The 20,492-nt window shown below is 37.5% G+C and overlaps 1 protein-coding gene across 9 annotated transcripts in view; it reads left to right on the forward strand.

The window, feature by feature from the left end:
• PLEKHA5 (pleckstrin homology domain containing A5) overlaps nucleotides 1–20,492 on the forward strand; it is a 169,339-nt gene that overhangs the window by 128,361 nt on the left and 20,486 nt on the right. For 3 of the 9 annotated variants that reach the window (XM_042837634.1, XM_042837630.1, XM_042837628.1), the window contains 6 exons: nucleotides 127–210; nucleotides 2,473–2,592; nucleotides 15,283–15,345; nucleotides 16,444–16,524; nucleotides 16,659–16,808; nucleotides 19,155–19,256. In XM_042837634.1, coding sequence (XP_042693568.1) covers nucleotides 127–210; nucleotides 2,473–2,592; nucleotides 15,283–15,345; nucleotides 16,444–16,524; nucleotides 16,659–16,808; nucleotides 19,155–19,256 — 600 coding nt within the window. Of the gene's footprint in view, nucleotides 1–126; nucleotides 211–2,472; nucleotides 2,593–3,269; nucleotides 3,324–9,668; nucleotides 9,750–15,282; nucleotides 15,346–16,443; nucleotides 16,525–16,658; nucleotides 16,809–19,154; nucleotides 19,257–20,492 lie in introns of all 9 variants that reach the window. The other 6 variants (XM_042837638.1, XM_042837636.1, XM_042837632.1 and 3 more) reach the window with 4 other exon arrangements.

Here is a 20,492-nt window from a genome sequence, read left to right on the forward strand (position 1 = left end):
CCAAAGCTTCCCAAAAATGCAGCAGATTTGTTGTGACAATTAAGTTGGCTGGACTTTTTTTAGCACATAATAGCTGTTGAGATTTTAGGTAACTATGGATCACGCTGCAATTTTGTTTTTGTACAGCATGTCTATATGCCTGACAGAAGGTCAATGCCAGCAGTTCTAAGTTTACAGCCTGTTTCTCCTCAGAGTCTCCAAGGCAAAACAGTGAGTTGTATTTTTTATTTGGTACATCTTATTTATTTATTTATAAGAATAATACTTTAAGTATAAAGAGGCAACGCTGAAGTCTTTGTGTGTTCAAAGCTTGCATTAAATATAACCTTTATTTTAATTAGTAGTTTTTTAAAGCTATTAAAAAGGTGGTTAAATTGAATTCTGAGAATATTCTACTCAGTGAGCCCAGATTTTCTTTCTGAAAGAAGGATTTTTTTTTAATTGTCTGTGATACATTCCATCTCTTCCCAGAGATTTCTGTTTCATAGAATATTTCTTCCTCCAATACCTACTAAGAAAATCCTAGAAATAAAGCTTTCCTTTTTTGAACATCTTAAGGATGCCGAGACTGCTGTTTCTTGCACTTCCCAGCATGAATCCCTGGCATCTTCAACAGCATAGGGCAGCTGGTGCCTTACCTCCATGCCTTATTTCTCACAGACACTTCTTTGGGTTCCTGGCCCCATCAGCTCTCCTGGGCTTGCTGGAGCTTGGCTGATGAGCAGGGTAGGGGGCAAGGAGGTCCAAGCTTCTGCCTGTACAAACCAGAAGTGCTGCCCACAGCACATGCATAGCAGGGGCCAGAATTAGGAAACCTGCAGGTAGCTCTTTAAACAAATGCTTGAGTTTTGTTTGTTTCAAGAGTGCCAAGCATTATACCAAAGGCACAGCTCTGGCATCAATGACAAAATTGTTTGCAATGCTATACAAGTCTAGCACTCCTCTACAGAAAATGTTTGCAAACGTAGTTAAATACTGTCAGTAAGTTTATTGTTAATGCACTAAAACTGAGCTTTTGCAAGCCGTATCAAGAAAAGGTTTGATCTGAAAATAAATTGGTTTGTTATTCCTTTTCTTCAAAGATGCTACTTCCCATTCTGTTGTTTCTAAAAATAAAATTTCTTGTGCTTCTCAAAGATGACAGTTTTCAAAGAGCTGAAAGCATTGTTGCATATTCTTGGAGAGAATGTGAAAGCATCTTGTGTAGCAGTCTAGATTCTTACGCTTAGTTTCTGAAATCAAACATCTTAAATCCAGATATTAAAAAAGTGGTAGAAGGATAAGATTGACCATTGGACACCTTGACTTTGGTTCTGGTTTTCCTTCAAAACAAGTGGTTTTGACAGCGGAAGCGGTGTGGAAATACCTTGCTCCCCCTTGTGGGTACTGCGGTACAGGCTCGTAACAGTGCCGTGCTTATCCTCAGATATTTTTCTTCTACATTCTAAGAACCCGGTATTTGGTTTTCAGTAACTTAACACTTTGATCTTTGGAGCCTAGTTCTGTACTTCCTTGCTTTGGGAAAATTCTGAGACTGGGGAAGAGAGCAAGCAGGTTTCTAGGGTTGTGGTTTGGATTTTTTTTTAAGCTCCCGGAACATGTAAGTAAATCGAAATGTCGGATGGATGTCTAACTTCTTCTAAGACTTAGTTCTGGAGAAGTGTAAGAAACAGAAGCAAACTGGAACATAACATCTACTTGTGATGTCAAGAGTTTTATTTTCTTTGAAGTGTTGCTAATAGAAGTGGCTCTCAGGAATGGCTCAGGTAGCTTTTTCCAAATTGACCTTCACCATTCTGTGTAGAATTACCTGAAAAGTACCCATTTGAGTGTAACTTTCTATTCATGCAACCTTTTAAATACTGTCCTTTATCCCTTTCTGAGGCTATATTGTACATCTTAGTTACAAAAGTCAGTGCCTCGGACCTGTGGAAGGAAAGAAAACTATTTTTGTCCTGCTTGTGCAGTTTTATTTAGCTATCTCATGGGAATAGTTTTGTTTGTTTTTACTTTTAATCTTAACATAGAAATTTGAAGAATTAAAGTTTGTCGGGGGCACTTTTTGTTCTTCTACCAAGCTCGAATGGTTGTCCATACAGATAATGATATCCTAAGGGTTGGAATTATATCCCCCTTCACTGAAGTCAATATCATCAGTTTGATATGCATGCCAAAAAGTTGGAGGGCCACACAGACTTTCTTCTGTAAAATCCCCACTTTTTTGTCCTGCACTCAGAAAGTTGAAATTTTTATGGGATATGCAGTATCAGTTGCTACTCAAGTAGTTAGAACTTTACCCTTTGATATATATTTGAAAAGGGTCAATTTGGGAAAAATGGTATGTCTTTTGTGGTATCTCTATAAAAAGTTATTTTGAGAAAGATATAAGAAGCTTTATTTTATTTAAGTGTTGTTTAGGATACCAATTAACCTTTTTTCTACTCTTTGGCTTCTCACACTGCACTCCCTCAGCCAGAGGAGCTCACGCTGCTGCTAATAAAGCTGAGACGGCAGCAAGCTGAACTGAGTAGTATCCGGGAACACACACTAGCACAGCTCATGCAACTAAAACTTGAGGCCAACAGCCCAAAGGTCAGCTATAAAGCAATGTGTGTCATGTACCATTCTCACTAACTTTTAGTTATTCATTAATCAGTTTGCATTTTACCCATAGTACAAGATTCTCTGTCTGCTGTGGGTGTAGAATAGAATGTGACTGTGTATATGATGTTCTGTTATTAACCCTTTGAGGTCTTAGCAGATAGCTGTCTGATATTAGCTGAATTTAAACGATGTAGGAATATTTTAAAATATATTCTTGTTTACTTTAAAGTTGCAGGCTTTTAACCAATTGTTATAAGCAAAAATAGCAGTAAAAGATCATGAGATTAATCTATTGTTTATATTGCATCATATCAAATATGATCTTACTGCATTCTGTCGAAAGTATTAGGGCATTTAAAACATATTTACCAAAGGATTTATAGTTGCTTGTTTAATCAAATATAGTAGACGTTTCATGTGAGCATTCTGTATTTTATGTGTAGAGCCAAAATGTAATGTAGTATTTCGTAGGCCAATTCATGACAAAATTTCATCACTTCTGTTAAGAGATCAAAACTTGTTAATATGTCACAAAAAGGCAGGCAAAGTAACATTATATTTCTGTCTTAAACAGTTCACTGTCTAGTTTACATATTTAAAAACTCTTTTCATGCATTCTGCACCCTTCTGTCCCTTTCCTTTTTCCCTCTAACTGCTGCCTCTAGAATGAGATTCTTTCGCATCATCTTCAAAGGAATGCCATATATTTGGACCATCAGGTGGGATTTGCAGTTTTCTTGTGTGCTTACTTTTCTTAATGCCTTTTGCCTGCTCCTATCAAGCTGGAAATACTTGGGAAGTAGGATTTTCAGTGATTTTCATAAAGTTGCATATTTAATACATGACCATTTTAGGTTGCACAAATTAGTTTAGTTTATTACAAGCTTGACAGAGAATGAAAAAAGTAAACTGAAATTCTACTGAATACAACAGCCATTTTCCAGTTATTTTTTCTATTCTTCATATCCTTCCTTTAATAACACTAACTGTAGCATTTTACCAGCATTAACCAAGGTGAAACTGTATTTCCAAGGTCATATGATACACGAGCAGTTTATAAAATCAGAATTCTGATTATTTTACTTTCCAAATTAAGAAGAATTTGATGTTTCTGCAAGACGTAAAATGAAAGGGAGATCAAACATAGAATCATAGAATCATAAAATGGCCTAGGATGAAAAGGACCACAAAGATCATCCAGTTTCAACCCGTGCTATGTGCAGGGTCTCCAGCCAGCAGCCCAGGCTGCCCAGAGCCACATCCAGCCTGGCCTTGAATGCCTCCAGGGATGGGGCATCCACAACCTCCTTGGGCAACCTGTTCCAGTGTGTCACCACCCTCTGTGTGAAAACCTTCCTACTAATATCTAACCTAAACCTCCCCTGTCTCAGTTTAAAACCATTCCCCCATGTCACATGTAAGAAGGTTTTAAATCATAGCTTAGCAAATAACTTTTTTTTTCGATTACTCGGTTGCTTCTTAAAGATTTACATGAGAATAAGATTTGTATAACTTCTGTTAATGTTTGGAAAAGGAATATAATTCAGTCTTCAACAGTGTACTTTATTGTCAAGGGAATAATTGTGATACCAAATTTCTCTTATTATGGCTTTGTTGCATGGTTAAATGGGATTCGTTTGCAAGTTGTATTTGAGAAGTTTTTAAATGTTAAATTTTGAACAGAACATAGAAAGTCACAAGAACTTAAAAGAAATATAAGCAACTAGATGTCTGCTAGTTAAAAGCATGGAAATCTCTAGAGCTTTTTCCAGTATTCTTTCTCCTAATTAAGTTTTTTGCCGTTACACTTCAAGTGACTTCATCTTCCTCTGATCTCTTGGAATCAATGTCTAGATAGTGACCAATCCCATTAGATCTGCATTTCTAAACATTTTAACCCTGTTTAAGGAGCTGCAGGAGGTCTAAAAGTAGGGGAAAACTGTTCTTTCTAATTGCTAAATTTGGCAAATCCAACTCAAATATTCAACTCATTCCAATTCATCCAACTCAAATATTTCCAGCTCATGGTATTTTGGAACAGGAAAATAATTCTGTCTTCAAAAATATAATTCATTGCTGAGGAAGAACAACTCGCTGTGAAAGCTGAAACTATGTACCACACTGCTACCTGATCAGCCAAGCTTGTCAATATAATACACAGGGTAAAGAGAATGGCCTTTGTATAATATGCAAAGCAGTACAAAGGATTTTCTCTTTACTTGTCTCAGATGAAATTTGTGAATGTAATGTGATAAAATGTTATTAATTCAGGGAAGTGCCAAAATCTTATAAACATGTCATCATTGCCTTTACCAAGGATGCAAGAAATTACAGTAAGAAATCAGTATCAAGTCAAAAATATACTAATCATAAAATCACGGAAGAGCAGATTGGAATATTTGTCCTAGTTTCTCATTGGTTTTTATTCTTTTCCCAGTATTAGTATTACACTCCCATCCACTTGCATTAAATAAATCCTCCCAAGAGTGTTTTTGCTTTGGGGCTAGTGTCTCATTTATGTCTTTTTATTGTTTTGTCCATTATCATTTCCCCTTTATGTTGAAAAGAAAAGACCCATGTTTCTCTTAGTCTGGGGCCCATCCTCCTCATAATTTGCATCTATAACCAACTTGCATAGTCACTCATTTTGAATTTTAAATGCCCAGTGTACTTAAACGAAACATTTCCACTCTTGATTTATATTTAATCTCTGAAAATAGAATTAAAACCCTCTCTTCCTAGAGCATTTGGTGGAATTCCAGTCCTATTATCTTCAGCTTTCACACTGTAGTCACAAAGAATGCAATACTTGCAGTGCTGTACGCAGCATTAATTAGCAAGTTCCTTCTCAGGTCACACAGAGGAATTTTCAGAAAGGCAGAAGTTCATGTGTAGAGACACTGACTTTTATATCATTGCAGTAAGTTGTTGTCTGCTGGTTCAGTGGCATTCTTATCAAAACTCAAGAACATCCCATAGCATTTTATAAGTCTTGCTTCTTTTTAGTATAGCTGTTTCCCTTTGAGATCCTTGGAAATTCTTATGTTACATTTTTTGGTGTTTTTCTATTATGCTTTCAGAATTTTTGTTGTTGTTGTTGGAGTTCAGGGCTGGGGGGGAAGTGTGGAGGACTGAAGAGGCTGGTGCACACATACCCATCCATGTTGTTTCTTTGATGTTTTACAGCCAAAAGAATTATTGTAGCCTTTTCTTTGAGTGTGGTTTCGAACCACTCTGCTGCCTTAAGCTTCCTGGAGAGGCAGAAGACAGTTTGATTTGTCTTTTAGGAAGCAGTTATTTGGATGTAGGTAGCACCCCAGGCAATGCTGATTTGGTTGTCAGTGTGGGACATGTTAAGAGGACAAATATAATCTCTGCCTTGTGCATTACAAAATCTTAAGGGATTGTTTTTGTGTATTACTAAATCCAAGCCAGCAGTCTCCTTAGAGTATTTATTGAATGAATTTGTACCCAGTAATTACAATAACGGTAACGGAAAGTAGGAACATATTTTTTAGATGAAAGCTAGACATGCTGCTTTTTCTCCTTTGTAAATACAGCTGTGGCAGAAGGTCCAACTTGAATCTCTCTGTTAGTACAGAAGATTCCAGCAAACTGCTCTTTGAACACATATTTTGATTTTACATTGCTAGTAAAACTTTTCTTTGGCTCAAAAACCCCTTTCTTCTGAGCTGAAGTTATCTCTGAAATTCTGTGTGTGTGTGTTATTGCAATCTCAGCATATCCCAGGCTGGTTTGTCACAGTGTAAGCTCTATACATTCTTTTTATTCTTTATGTTGAGGAGACTCTTTACGTGGACAGCTTAGGTATTTGTTCATATCTTTATTTCTCTTTTGCTGAGATTTTTTTTTTTTTTTTTTTTTTTTATTTTTTTTTTTTTTAAGCTTTTAGTTCTTAAGGGTTACATAAACAGAACTTGAACAAGAAGTTGTCAAATAAATGAGTGAAGGTTCAGTAGCCAGCATGCATGCTGTCTTAATGTTTTGCTCCTGTTTTCTCCTCTTCATCACCCTCTTTCTGATATGATGAAGGTGATTCTGGAAAAAGTAAATTCTGGAAGTAAATTAGAGGAGGATGGAATAGCACAATGGCTGTTTGGATAGGACTGACATAGAATCATAGGACTTCAAAGATCACCTGTTTCAACACTCTGCTATGCGCAGGTCGCCAACCACCAGACCAGGCTGCCCAGAGCCACATCCAGCCTGGCCTTGAATGCCTCCAGGGATGGGGCATCCACAGCCTCCTTGGGCAACCTGTTCCAGTGCTTCACCATCCTCTGCGTGAAAAACTTCCTCCTGATATCTAACCTAAACCTCCCCTGTCTCAGTTTAAAACCACTCCCTCTTGTCCTGTCACTGTCCACCCATGTAAAGAGTTGTACTCCCTCCTGTTGATACGCTCCCTTCAAGTACTGGAAGGCCACAATGAGGTCTCCCTAGAGCCTTTTCTTCTCCAAGTTAAACAAGCCCAGTTCCCTGAACGTTTCCTCATAGGACAGGTGCTCCAGCGCCCTGATCATCTTAGTGCCCCTCCTCTGGACCTGCTTCAAGAGCTGCATATCCTTCCTGTACTGGAGGCCCCATGACTGGACGCTGTACTCCAGATGGGGCCTCACAGGAGCCAAATAGAGGGAGACAATCACCTCCATCACCTCCCTCTCCTTGCTGGCCTCCCCTTTTTTAGTGCAGCCCAGCACATAGTCGGCCTTCCAGGCTGCACATATCCTTTATTAATTTTTTTTTTTTTTTTCCCCAGCCTAAAATTCTGTGTCCTATATTAACAACGTTTATGATGCAACTCTTAATTGTACTTTTCAAGTTTTTTGGAAAAGGTAGCGAGCTGACAAAGCCACCATTTTTGTTCTTTCTGCTGCATCTTCCCTTTTATTTTTTTGAGAGCAGTGATCTGGGTGGGGTAAAAACAAGACTGTGTTGGATTACTGTTGGAAAAGAAAGCAAGAAGGAAAAATGCTTTTTCCTTCTTTGTTTTGGATGGAGGAGCAGAGGAAAGGCAGGAGAAACGCTTAGTCTAGTCCTGTTCCCACTGCTTTTGTTTTAGGAAGCTTGAGAGGAAACAGATAAAAATGCCAATCTGAACCCAGACTTATGCCACCCATAGCACACCGTCTTATCTCATTAGCGAGGTCATCTGTCATGGTGGGGAGCTGCTATTCCAGCCAATGGCTGTCACCAGAACAGCTCAGGCTGCAATGTCATCTGTGCTGGCTGTTATCATAGTGTGGGAGAGAATTTTAGAAGAGGAAGGAAAAAAAAAGTAGTAGCTTGGCATTACAGTTTAAAACATAAAATACCTGCTCAAATGCTATCTTGTAAGTCATATGAGTGTTCATATGTGTCATGTGTCAAGGAGGTGTTTTTACATCATTTCCAAATGATGAGAAAGCCTGCATATAATACATCAGTAAAGAGAAAAGGGAAGATGAAGTGTCTGGGGAGAAACAGTGAGTGAGAAAACTAAGACTTCTGGATGTGTTGCTGTGTGTCATCAGGCAGCTCATGCTTCAGTTTGCTTACATGTAAGGAAAATCTTAATTCCAATTTTTAGAGATTTTTGTGATATCTTTAACTGGAGAGAAAACAAGATATGACAGGATTTAAAACATACCCTTTACTGTTCAGAAATTTGAGAAGCAAATTTTATTTGAATGTGAGAAAAATAGGGCATGTTTCTGTTATGAGCATGCAAACTTGACCAATTAGAAATTTCTTCAGTGTGAATAGTGTCCAGTTTCTGTTTGACAGTGGCCTCATGATAATACTTTAAAAGCACAAAACAGGCATTCTCTTTGCCTTTGAGCATGGGACTCACCGTTGTGGCCAGTGGCTCTCTGTTTTACTCTGCCAGTTCTTCGATACAGATTTCCCCTCCTGTGCTCACTTCAGTTAACAGAAGAGTTGATACATAGACTCTCATGAATATTAAACAGTCTGTCAGTTGGATTTAAAGTAAAGGAAGAACAACTTCTTGTGTCAGTTCTAATTTTCTATTTATGTAATGCTGCAGAATACGGAGTAAATAGGAGGAGTTCTTTGCTTGCTTTTTTTTCCTGCCTTACACAAACAGCATCATCAGCTTGCTTATTGAGATAAGGTATTCTGTTGGGTGATTAACGTAGCAGCTGAACAGACTATTAACTATGTTTAATGAAACAACAACAACAACAAAAAGAAGTCTCGTATCTATGACTACAAAAAAATCTTTCCTATAAAGAGAAAAAAAAAATAGTTTAAGTGACTTTTCAGTTTCTTTAGGAGATGAAAATTAAGTTTTTGTAATTTTTCACTTAATGTTAGGAAGGTCTATTTTTAAAATAAAAAAATCCCTATTGTGTTTTGTATACTTTTCTGAAGTCCTCAGTGTGTACAGTTTTTACTGTAATGATCCTGATCTGTTTTTTACTTTTGCATACATGACAGTAAATATAAATCAGTACAGAAGGTGTTTGACCAGCTCAGAAATGTAAAACTCAAAGTAGTTTCACATTCATAGATGAGGATGGATAAACGAAATGACCAGTGATTCAAAGTTCCAGAGTCTATCAAACAGTTCAGTATATAAAGGCATTTTGTGATCTGCGAACAAAAATCTACACCTTGCTTTTGTATTCTGAAGGAATGTGTTTATCTATTTGACATACACTGAGTTACTAAAACTGTAATTTCAAAGGTTTTCTGATTTCCTATTGCATAATCTGATACGCATCATTTCTATATCTTGCAAAGCCAGACCTATTTTAAGAATGTTAAGGATTTTTTAAAAGGGAGAGGTTTGTTCAAATAATATTTCACTGGTTTGGGGCGGTTTTATGTGGTTTTGCTATATTTGTATGATATCATTAAACTTTTCAGATGTTTGATATTACTGAATGATGGAATATATAAAAAGCATGGGGTAAAATGTAACCTACTGTATTATTAGAAAAAAATTAAAGTAGAGGCTATATTTTACAGTGTCGTCTTTCAAATCTAGCCATGCTGTAAACTGATGTTTGCTGTATGCTCCTCCTGATTTGAAATAGATGAAAGAGAATGAACCTTTAATCACCATGGTTCACACTATGATTGAGAACTCGGCGCTAAGACCGCAACTGTACCAGCAAGTAAGGTCTCGGATAGTGAATGAAATTGCTTTATCATCTGCGAAAACTTTTCTTAGCGACAGTTTTGGTTGTTCCTCGGATTTCTTCATAACATTGGTGTTTCTCTTATTTGCTTTGGAAAACCACGAGTCATCCATGCTTTACAAAATGCTGCAATATCGTTAGCATGGCTTTCGCTGCGTTTTTTGTTGTTAAGTATTAAATGTACCCCTTCGAATAACTCTGTCTGGACTACTTAAGTAGTTGGTGTCTTACGCAGCTGTCCAGTAAATTCATAAAACTTCCAATAAGCTTCCAACATCTGTCCTAGCATGATCCTATGCTATTAGTGTTCAAAGGTGCTTCTTTCTTTTGACCACTACAAAAGCATGTGAGTGGTGTTTACCTGGTCATTTCTGGCAATTATGTTTCATTCTAGGAAGTGGATTTACAGGTTTTTGGTTGCACCTTCCAAGCCTTTAGCCGCTGAAGAAAGGAAGGATCAAAATCACTTTGATCCGGGGACTGTAAATCCAAAAGGCAGTGTCTGTTAATAAAGTCACAGCAGCCTTAACAGTGCGCACTTACAGAGTGTCTAGTGACAGATGTAAACGGTAAGAGGGAAGACGAATCCAAAATGTGAATGGAAATATTGCCTGAGCATTGAGACCTGCATTAACTTATGAGCATGGCCAATACGTATCTGTTGGCATTGCAGCGTCTTAGGCATGCTGGAGCTTAGTTCAATAGCTCCTGCCACATCAGAGAATGTTTCAGAAGCTTTTATCCACAACTGCAACAAAGATGTTGTTCTTACTTAAATGAGGGTGGTATTTTACTGTAGTTGAAGCATGCAGTTCTGGCTGCCAGTTGGAAGTGAGCGTCTGAGGGGCTCTCTTATGAGCTAAAATAAAGGTGCAGAGTTCACAGAAAAAGAGAGGTTCTATGACATAAGTCATTTACTGGTATTTAGTGTTTTGTCATGTTTCTAAAGAAACCTGCTGAAGCTTAGTTTCGTGGTTGTTTTGGTTTTGGAAGTTAACTCCATCTTGTAGATTTGCTTGTGATTCAGGAAAGATCCATCTCAGGATCTTCAGGACTAGCGATAGTCCAATTTGTGCTCCCAGGTGCAAAATAGGAGTTCTAACATGGAACCTGAAGGGACCATTTGGAGAGGAATGAGAAAAGTATGGTGCCTTCAAGTCCAAAATGAAGGTGATTTTGCTGTTTTTTATTTTCTTTTAGAGAAGCCGGGCCATTACAAACTTTTTTTCAAGAAAATCACTTTTCTGTTTTAGACTATGTAAGATGAATAAGTTAATGTACATAGATTGAGCAGGGGTGCTTTGGATCTGTCAGAGTGAACTAACTCAGCTTCTACTGTTGATCAAGACATGATGGAGGTGTAGCTGTGCCTGGCTGGTCTGCCTGGCTACTTAGGAACACCACTAAAGTCAGAGTGTATTTGAAAGCTTAAACAGCATTCAGTTTTTAATTTGAATAACACAAATTGTTTTCACCAATCATCTTTGGCAGTGCAGTTTAAAAGAAATAAAAACAACTGGGAGAAGCCTTGGATAAGTGTCTTAAACCTGTTTTGTTGTCAAGTTGAACTAGTCTTTGACGAGTACAGCCATTCAGGCAGTACAGAAAGGATCTTTCTTTCTTAAGTTTATTCAGATCAAGTTTATGACTTAACTTATTCAGGTAGGCAAAGGAAAGCAAGAAATGCTTGTGTTTAGTTAGGAATTAACCTTTTGCTTCTCCTTTTTTGTACTGATTAGTGGCTCTTGAGTAAAATAGATTAAAATTATACTATTCCAAATGTCTTATTTGAAAGACATTTTAATTGTGATTGTTCATCTGTCACTGTTTTTAAAATTAATTATTTAAATCACTTTGATTTACATTAGTCCGCTCTACACACTGTACCATAAATATGCAGGTGTAAGCCAGGGCACTGATTCTGAATGTACAAGCAAGAAAAACAGAGGCCATTTGCAGCCTGGACCCATTCCTAACTTAATTTTTTTATTATTGTTTTTTTTTGCTTCTTTCTAATGGTAGATGTGGAGTGTTAATTTTCTTTTTTAAAATGGAATCTGCTAAATTTAAAAAAAAAAAAAAGAAGGAAAAAAAAAAAGAAGGAATTATCCTCAATTCCTTTTCATGTGTGCGAGTTTACTAATGGGAGAAAAATAAAAATGTCAGAGCAGCAAGCTGACATGTGCCTTTACTTGAATATTTGTTCTCAATACATGAAAAACATGAATAAAACTAGACCTGAATTTTATGAAGGAGATCTTGTTTCTGGCATGGCAATTCTTTTTATCACTATTATTTAACCAGCTGCATAAAATTAAGCCATCTTTGCACATCACGTTTTGAGATTTGTAGACAGAAGTATTTCTCAGGTTTTGTTGTGAATGCACAGGTTGACTGTATCTTAGTTGAAAACCAAGTATTTCCAATTTGTATTTCTAATATGAAATCTGCTGCATAATACCAGGGGAATCTTACTTGTGGGTTAAGTGCCTGTTTGTGTAACTTCCCAATTGGAAGGAGTTGCGGAGAGGGAAAACAAACAGACAAGCAAACAAAATAAAACAGCCTCTTGGAAGCCTGACTTTAACATCATGCTCCCCACACACAGCATGCCCTCAATTTTGTCCTGTTTCAATCTTTTAAGTTCCATAATTTTTCAGAGACGTTGGCGTCTGTTCAGTTGTGAAATTTCCTGCTATAGTTACTGAGCCAAAATCATTAGCAGAGTCTGACAATAATACCTTCACTTAAATGTTTCAAATATTGGGTGCTTAAATAGGTCTTACACCTCATGTCTCAAGAGGGAGATTTGCCTAATCTACATTTATTTGAAAAGAAGGTTCCCACTAAAGACATTTTGTAGCGTCCATCACGGTGGTCTTGTCCCTTTCTGTGACTCATCTGATCTCAGTTTTTGACAGCAATGATGCCTTACAAAGTATATGACAGCTAGTTGACTAGTAGTTTCACAGTATGAAATAATTAAATTCTGCTGCATATGCACATTCACAGTGAAGATCATAGAACATGAACAGAGCATTTAAATCAACGGGACTGGCTTATTAACAGAAGTTATTTCCAGTTAAGATTGCTTTTCTTTTTCACATGCAAGACACAAATTTGGCTGAGCCGTGTGCAGTTTGCCCTACAGAAATGCTAAGTTCCGTTTGGAGGTGTTCAGAGTGCTGCTACTCAGCATCAGCATGCGAAGTGTTTAAGTGCAGTTGGTAACAGGCAAGGTCTTCTTCGGATATGGGCAGAGAACTGTGGAGGAAAACTGAAGAAGCCTGCAGCAAGCCGTGTCAGTCTTTCAGTAGGTGGCAGTCTTTCCCTGGAATGTCCATGCTGGATAAGTGTAGGAGCAGTTCGATAAAGGAGGCTTTTGTTGAGCGTGACATAAAATACATTTCAATAACTTGGTCTTTGGAGTTCTTATAATGTGTTTTCCAGGGTTATGGGATTGTTAACCTTGCTTGCAATGTGTAATTGTGCTTTGTCTACTGCAATTCCTCTTACATTTCCAGTAGTGTGATAGCATTCTATCTGTAGATTTTTGCCTTTAATTGATTTACAGACAGGCTGATCGAAGAGAAGCCGCTGTTTTGTCAGAGATGGATTGAGTGTTTCATATCATTTCTAGAGTTTTTGGTATTAAGTCTATGTAAGCTGTTGCAGCAGCAGCATGGAAGTGGCTGTTCAGAATTGTCTGTTGTGGTGAGCTAGAAGTGCAGACAAAAACAAGAAGTTGGCAGCAATTTTAAAGATGTGGTAGGATATTAATAAGAGGAATTAGCACATGCACACTATTCTTTGAAAATGCGTTTTTACTTTCAGAATGTTTAGGATATATTCCATCCAGGAGATAGACAGGGGCAGGGATGCTGAACTGAAAAGCTTTTCTCAACTTTGCTCTGATTAAGGTTGAACTGCTGAATAAAGAAATGACTCCTTAAAGAAAAAGAATAATAAAAAAAAAGATAATAGCTTTAAAAAGATTCCTTTTCCAGGCAACTCATATGAACTGTTGAGCAGTGTCTTGCAAACACGTGTTTAGCTAATACTGGATCATCTTTTTCTTGTAAAATCTTTCTGTTGTGAAGTATACCTAGATTTTCACTGTAAGTTGAAGACATTTGGCCTTAAATTTATATTGACCATGTTTATGAGTTTTGTTTAAATATTTCCATTCCTCATTTTTCTCTCATTAAGGCAAAATCTACATTCAAAAAACACAACTGTACAACAGTATGGGATTGAACAGATATCTTAAAATGCTAATATTTGTGGCATTCATGAGGTGCAAAAGTGCTGTGGCTTTTTTCATATTCCATCACTCATTTTCATAAAATGTCCATTTCAAAGAAAGTTACTGTGTGGTTTTAATACACTATCCATACTTTTAAATTGTCACCAGGTGCATTTGCATGAGGTATGTGGACATAACATCTTGAAATGAAACACTTAAGTGTGTTGAAGATTTATTGTATGTTTGGAATGCTTGTCTGATTAACCCTTCCCTAGTCCTTTTATTTATAAGTGTCCTTTAACATGGACGTGTGTTTTTATAGTTTTCTTGCACTATTAAGCCATGATGACCTAATTATATCATGCACATGAAAGGAAAGCATATATGTTGGGACTCAATGTACACATGTTTTTAATTAAATGGAATATTAAGGTTGATAGTGTTATGCAAGTGCTTACTATATAGGACAGTAAGCAAATTCTGTGTATGGTAGTCCATTCTAAAATAGGAAGCTGCCTTTTCTTCCCCGTGTATAGTTTTAAATCTTGTTACAGATTAGTTTAGGGACTGAAAGAAGTAAGGACTTAATGTGAGGAGCTGCATTGAAGTAGTTGAAGGATACTGGTTTGCCTAGGTCCAAATTGAAAACAGAAGGATTTCTGTTTGTGGCATTTGTGTTTATGCTCTGAATGCTGTTGTTGGGGTGGGGGGTTTTCATAGGAGAAAGTAGGAGGGAAGATATTTGGCAACACTTACTGGGCATGTGTACGTGATGATATATTTTACAGATATTTTGTATGCTTACGCCATTCTGTTCTGACTTCAGATTCACTAAGAATATCTTCCTTGAGAATATACTTGATCTTAGTGGACCTAGAAGGGTTAATTCCAAGTAGAATGAGTCCCTGTATTTAGAATGCAGATATTTAAACATGCATAATTATGCGTAAACTCTGTTTAGGTGTACTCTGGTAGTTTCATCTTTCAAGAATCCATGTTTGATTGAGTTACACCTCTTAAAATCCAGTTTGCATTAGAAACATAGCCTATTTTGTTTATATAACTTTTTACCAACAGTGTTTGACATTCTACTTAGTTACCTTCAGTTACTAGATATTTTGGCTAACTATATATTGCTCAATGTGTTATGTTTGACGTTCAAGCAAAAGCTGATATGCTGTATTAAAACTCTTGAGCTGAACACTGGCTTTGTTTTCATAGTCAAATTAAGTTGTTTTATGGCAATATTATTCTTCCTTATAGTTAACACAAGAAGAATGTAGGGGTACACTATACAAATATAGAACTGAAGAGCTGGATATTGATGTAAGTAATTTGTATTTTTTCTTCACTGGAAATGTTGGTATTTGTTTTCTTCTTCTCATAATAATCTTTCCCTTGCCATTTGGGTTTGGAATGCACTTCGTATAGGTGACTGCCAACAGAGATTGATCTGTGAATGTGAACGTGAACTTTTTTTTTTTTTTTTAAGAATTTCTAAGTTGCAAGAAATATTCCATTTAAGGATGAAATTTCGAGTACTGTATGTGTTTAAATATGAAATGTTTCTAGGAAGAAATTACTTAAGAGAGGAAAAAGTCTGTGGATGTAGTTCAGTTAGAAGCATTAGAGCAGTAATTTCTTAGGAAATATGACTGATACTGCAGAACTGAAATTGGCATGGTTGTTTGCCATTCAGAGTGTTGGTGTGCTAATTACTAAAGAAATGGGCCCTCGTGTTTAAGGTCAGTTTTGGTGGCAAAAAGATATGCACATACAGTCATACTTTGTATGCACAAGTGTACATATCTAACCATACGTAAAAGTAGACATGCTGATTTAAGGGATGTTACTTTAAAGGTACAATTAGAGTTAGAAAGTCAAAGCAGCAGCGCAAACTGAACCAAAAAGCTGTTCAAAAAGAAAACTGTTTCAGATTGATTAAAGTCCACTGAACAGTTATTCCAGAGCTGAAGGGGAACAGATTTATTTCTAGCCAAGCCTGGATTGGAGCCAAAACAGCAGAGCGTGGGTACTGTTAATAACTATCAAAAACTAACACCTGAAAGAAACCATGGGAAGAACTAGTAATGTGTACAATGTTATGTATAATAATGAAGAATATGTTGCTCAAAGGTGTTTTTTGCTACCTGTCTTTAAGTTATAATGATGTAGTTGTAGAATCAGAAATTATACATTTTGAGCAATGTTTTGTCAAGTTGCAATAACACTTATTTCGTAGTGCCTTATGGTTTCTTGAGGTTAATTTGAAAATGCAACACTGATGCCTTCAGAACTTTAGAATTCATATTTAGTGGTAACGAAATTTATCTAGTCTCTTGTAATGATTTGAAGAAGTTATGCTTTGGTTATTTAAGATATTAAAAACAATTCTAATTGCAGTCATTTTCTGTTATATATTAGGCTAAGCTTAGCCGTTTATGTGAACAAGATAAAGTTGTACAAGCGCTGGAAGAGAAGCTTCAACAACTACACAAGGAGAAAGTAGGACAATTGTATTTATTACCTAAAGTGGATGTTATTTTACATGCTTATTATCAGAACATTGATAACTGAAATATAATGAAAATCAACCCAATGATGCAGAACATTAAAAATAATTCTCTTTATTATAATAGTACACGCTTGAGCAAGCTTTGCTATCAGCAAGTCAGGAGATAGAAATGAATGCAGATAATCCAGCAGCCATACAAAATGTAGTGTTACAGAGAGATGACTTACAGAATGGACTACTTGGCACTTGTCGAGAAGTATCGCGAGCTACTGCGGTAAGTAATACATTCTTGCTAGTAAAACTCAGTGACCTGTTAAATGGTTATCTTCATATTCTTAATTGGTTTCAGTTTTTGTTATTTTTCATTACATTCCAGCAAATCTCAGTTGTCTTGTACTTGCATGTATTTTTGTAAAAACTAGAACTTTCACTATATTCACCAAGTAGTCTTTAATTTTTCTTTTGCCGGGAATTGAGTGCATATTGGCCTCAGTTGTTGTGGTAATTTTCATTTTTATAATGTATGAATTTAATTACAGCAGAAGTAAGTCAAGTATAATAATAGAAAACTTTATCAGACATTCCATCACATATGTAATTTGTTTTAAGCAAAAATATCTACAGAGTGAAAAGAAGAAAAGGTATTGCTTTCATGCTCTCTCTTAATAGTGGTCCATCATATTTCAAAGATATTCTAGCTCATGCACTTTTGAAAACCTTAGACAAAAGTAGGGGAGCTTCTATTTAATCTCCTTTTTCACTTCACGAAACACAGGGCAACAAAGGAAACAGTCATTTTTATTTGCTTATGTAAGCCTTTGACATGGTTCTACACCACATCCTTATCTATAAGTTGGAGAAGTATGGATGTGAAGACTGGACTATTTGTTAAATGTGAAATTGGTTGACCAGAGGGTTGTTGTTAATGGCTCAATGTACAGTGGAGTCCGATTGTCAGTAGTGTCCCCCAGGAGGTTATCTTGGGACTGGTACTCATTTTGTCAGTGACATAGATGACAGGGTTGAGTGTACCCTCAGCAAATTTGCAAATGACACCAAGCTGAGCGGTGCAGTTGACTCAATAGAAGAAGATGCCATCCACAGGGACCTGGACAGGCTTAAAATGTGGGTCCATGAGAACTTAATGAGGTTCAACAAGGCTGAGTGCATGGTCTTGCATTTGGGTCAGAGCAATCCCAGCTATATATACAGACTGGGAAAAGAACTTGGTGAGAGAAACCCTGCAGAGAAGGACTGGATCCTGGTGGACAAGAAGCTGGACTAAAGCCAGCAGCATGCATTTGCAACCCAGAAGGCCAACTGCATTCTGACCTGCATAAGGACAGTCATAGTCAGGTGGCCAGCAGGGAGAAAGAGGTAATGGTTCCCCTCTACTCTGCCCTTGAAAGGCTCCATCTGAAGTACTGTGCCCAGGCTTGGGGGCCCCCAGCACAAGAACGATGCAGAGCTGTTGGAGAGAGACTCACAAAGATGATCAGAGGGCTGAAGCACCTCTACTATGGAGAAAAGTTGAGGGAATTGGGCTTGTTCAGCTTGGAGAAAAGAAGGCTCCAGAGAGACCTCACTGTGTCCTTCCAGTATTTGAAGGGAGCTTATAAGCAGGACGCAGACCAACTTTTTAGATGGTCTGATTCTGATAGGACAAGGGAGAAGGGCTTTAAACTAAAAGATGGGAAATTTAAGTTATATGTTAGGAAGAAATTGTTCACTCACAAGTGATGAGGTGCTGGCACCTCTGAGAAGCTGTTGATGTCCCATCCTTGGAAGTGTTCAAGGCCAGGTGGATGGGGCCCTGGGCAGCCTGAGCTGGTGGGGTCAACCCTGCCCTCAGCAGGGGAGTTGGAGCTAGATGATCTTTAAGGTCCCTTCCAATTGTTGTAAAAGAGATTGGCTGGATGAGGAAAATGGAAGCATGGTAAACTAAAGGAAATCTTAGAACACCTCTCATCAACTTTTTAATTTATGCTAAATCAAATCAAGGGCTTGACTTGACCCAGGTTTAGCAAGGGAGAATGACTGACCTCAAAGATTCTTTTTGTGCCGCCTTCTGGTGTTTGCAGTTTCATATATGTAAAAACAGGTGTATTAGCAAGCCTGGGGTATTCCTGGCTTCCCAGTATACCTGTAACATTACAGGCAAGGTTGGATGACTTAGTTGTATTGCATAATAAATTTCATATACATGCACATGCTTTGCACTCATACCTATGTATTCTGTGTAATAAAGGAGACAAATTTACATCCATTTTGTGTTTTTTCTGCACCTGTGGAAGGGCATCTTAAGATCCACATGCCTGCTAATTATAACAATGTAGTCTTAAGAATTCATCCTGGACTGTCTTGTAGTTTGTGAAAAGACAAAATGCCATTAGTTTGTATGTCATTCAGTATCATCAGAAGATGCTAAAGCTGTTTAATTGTGGCATTCTCTACGACTGTATGTACACTTACTGCCAATCTCTATGAATTAATCCCTGATCTTTCATGCTATTGTATGAATAAAATTGCCTACTTTTTTAATTTTTTTTTTTTTAACTTGAATGTGCAAATGCAATTCTTTTTTTTTTTTTTTTTTTTTGTGTGTGTGTCATATACCTAGGAACTGGAAAGAGCTTGGAGAGAATATGATAAACTAGAATATGATGTAACAGCAACAAGGAACCATATGCAGGAGCAACTTGATCGGCTTGGAGAAATTCAGGTCTGGCATAGGTCATAAGGATACATTTAAGTCTTTTTCATTTTCTATGTTTTTGGTTAAAAATTCTACACAAATGGAAAAAAAAAAAAAAAGGAGGGGGAGAATGGAGAATGTGCGGTCTGGTAACTTACAAGATATAAAAAGAAATTAAAAGTTCATCAGTTCTGAGGAGGTTTTTAGCTTTTCCTGTATTTTGAAGCTACTGTGTAAGTTTTTCAGTGTCCATCTCTTTCCATTTCAGTGATCGTGTCTGTCTCGCTCCAATTTATAGGAGGGAGAGGAGGTTCTTTTATTATCGATATACCCGGCGTGAGATTAAGAAGCAACGGTTCAAATGTTGGTCCAACCAGTTTATTACAAATGTTAATTAGGGAAAATGGGGAAGGGGAGAACGGACACTATTATGAATTAGGGTAATGGGGGAAGGGAAGGAGGACGATAGAAAAGATAGAAAAGAGGAAGCAAGGAGTCTTTATAGGAAGCAAGAGGGAGATAGTCACCACCATGGATCCAGCGAGGTTCGTAGTTCAGTCTTTGATCTTCAGTAGCGGTGGGTCGTCAGGCAGAGTTGTCCTGTTGCCAACGACGACGACACACAACGGTGATGATGGCCCCTTTTCAATGGTTTCAAAGTGGTGAAGTCAGCTATCTTTGGAGTGACAGCTCAAATCCAAAGTGGTCGAGTCAGCTCTCCTTTGAGTGGCAGCTTCTGGCTCTGGGATCTCAGCAAAAACTCCTTTGTTCCCATCTTCCGGGCCTTGCCAGCAGATAAGAGGGAGCAGGGGTGCCCATCTGCATCCTGTTTCTCACAGAACACGATGGTATCGTTCCCCAATTTTCCCACACCTAGCTGGAGCTGTTTTGTCACAGGCCAGATCTTCCGCCAGTAAACACTCCTGAGCATTCTCATCCGCTCTTCTACAGAGCAAGCAGCTCTGGGGGAAGGGGCTTTCAAATGTTCCCAAAGCGGTATCCATTGTCACACGGTTAGCACCTATTAGTTGCCTCCTCAACAAATCATTCAGAGTCTTATCACAAGAAATACCTCAGGAAGCAAGCTTTGAGCCAAAAAAACAGAGAAGGATTCTCACAGTGTCCCAGATGGAGAAGTTTTCTCAGACCTTAATTGCTATGATGGTCATATTAAGTGTCCACATAAATCCCTTCTTTTACCTCATTATTTTAAAATGTAATTAAATAATTGTATCAAAATAAATGAAATATTTAAAGTATTTA

This window comes from Centrocercus urophasianus, unplaced genomic scaffold (assembly GCF_019232065.1).
Source record: "Centrocercus urophasianus isolate 14NV4802_14NV808 unplaced genomic scaffold, USGS_Curo_1.0 seq_73, whole genome shotgun sequence".
In the NCBI taxonomy this organism is placed as follows: domain Eukaryota; kingdom Metazoa; phylum Chordata; class Aves; order Galliformes; family Phasianidae; genus Centrocercus; species Centrocercus urophasianus.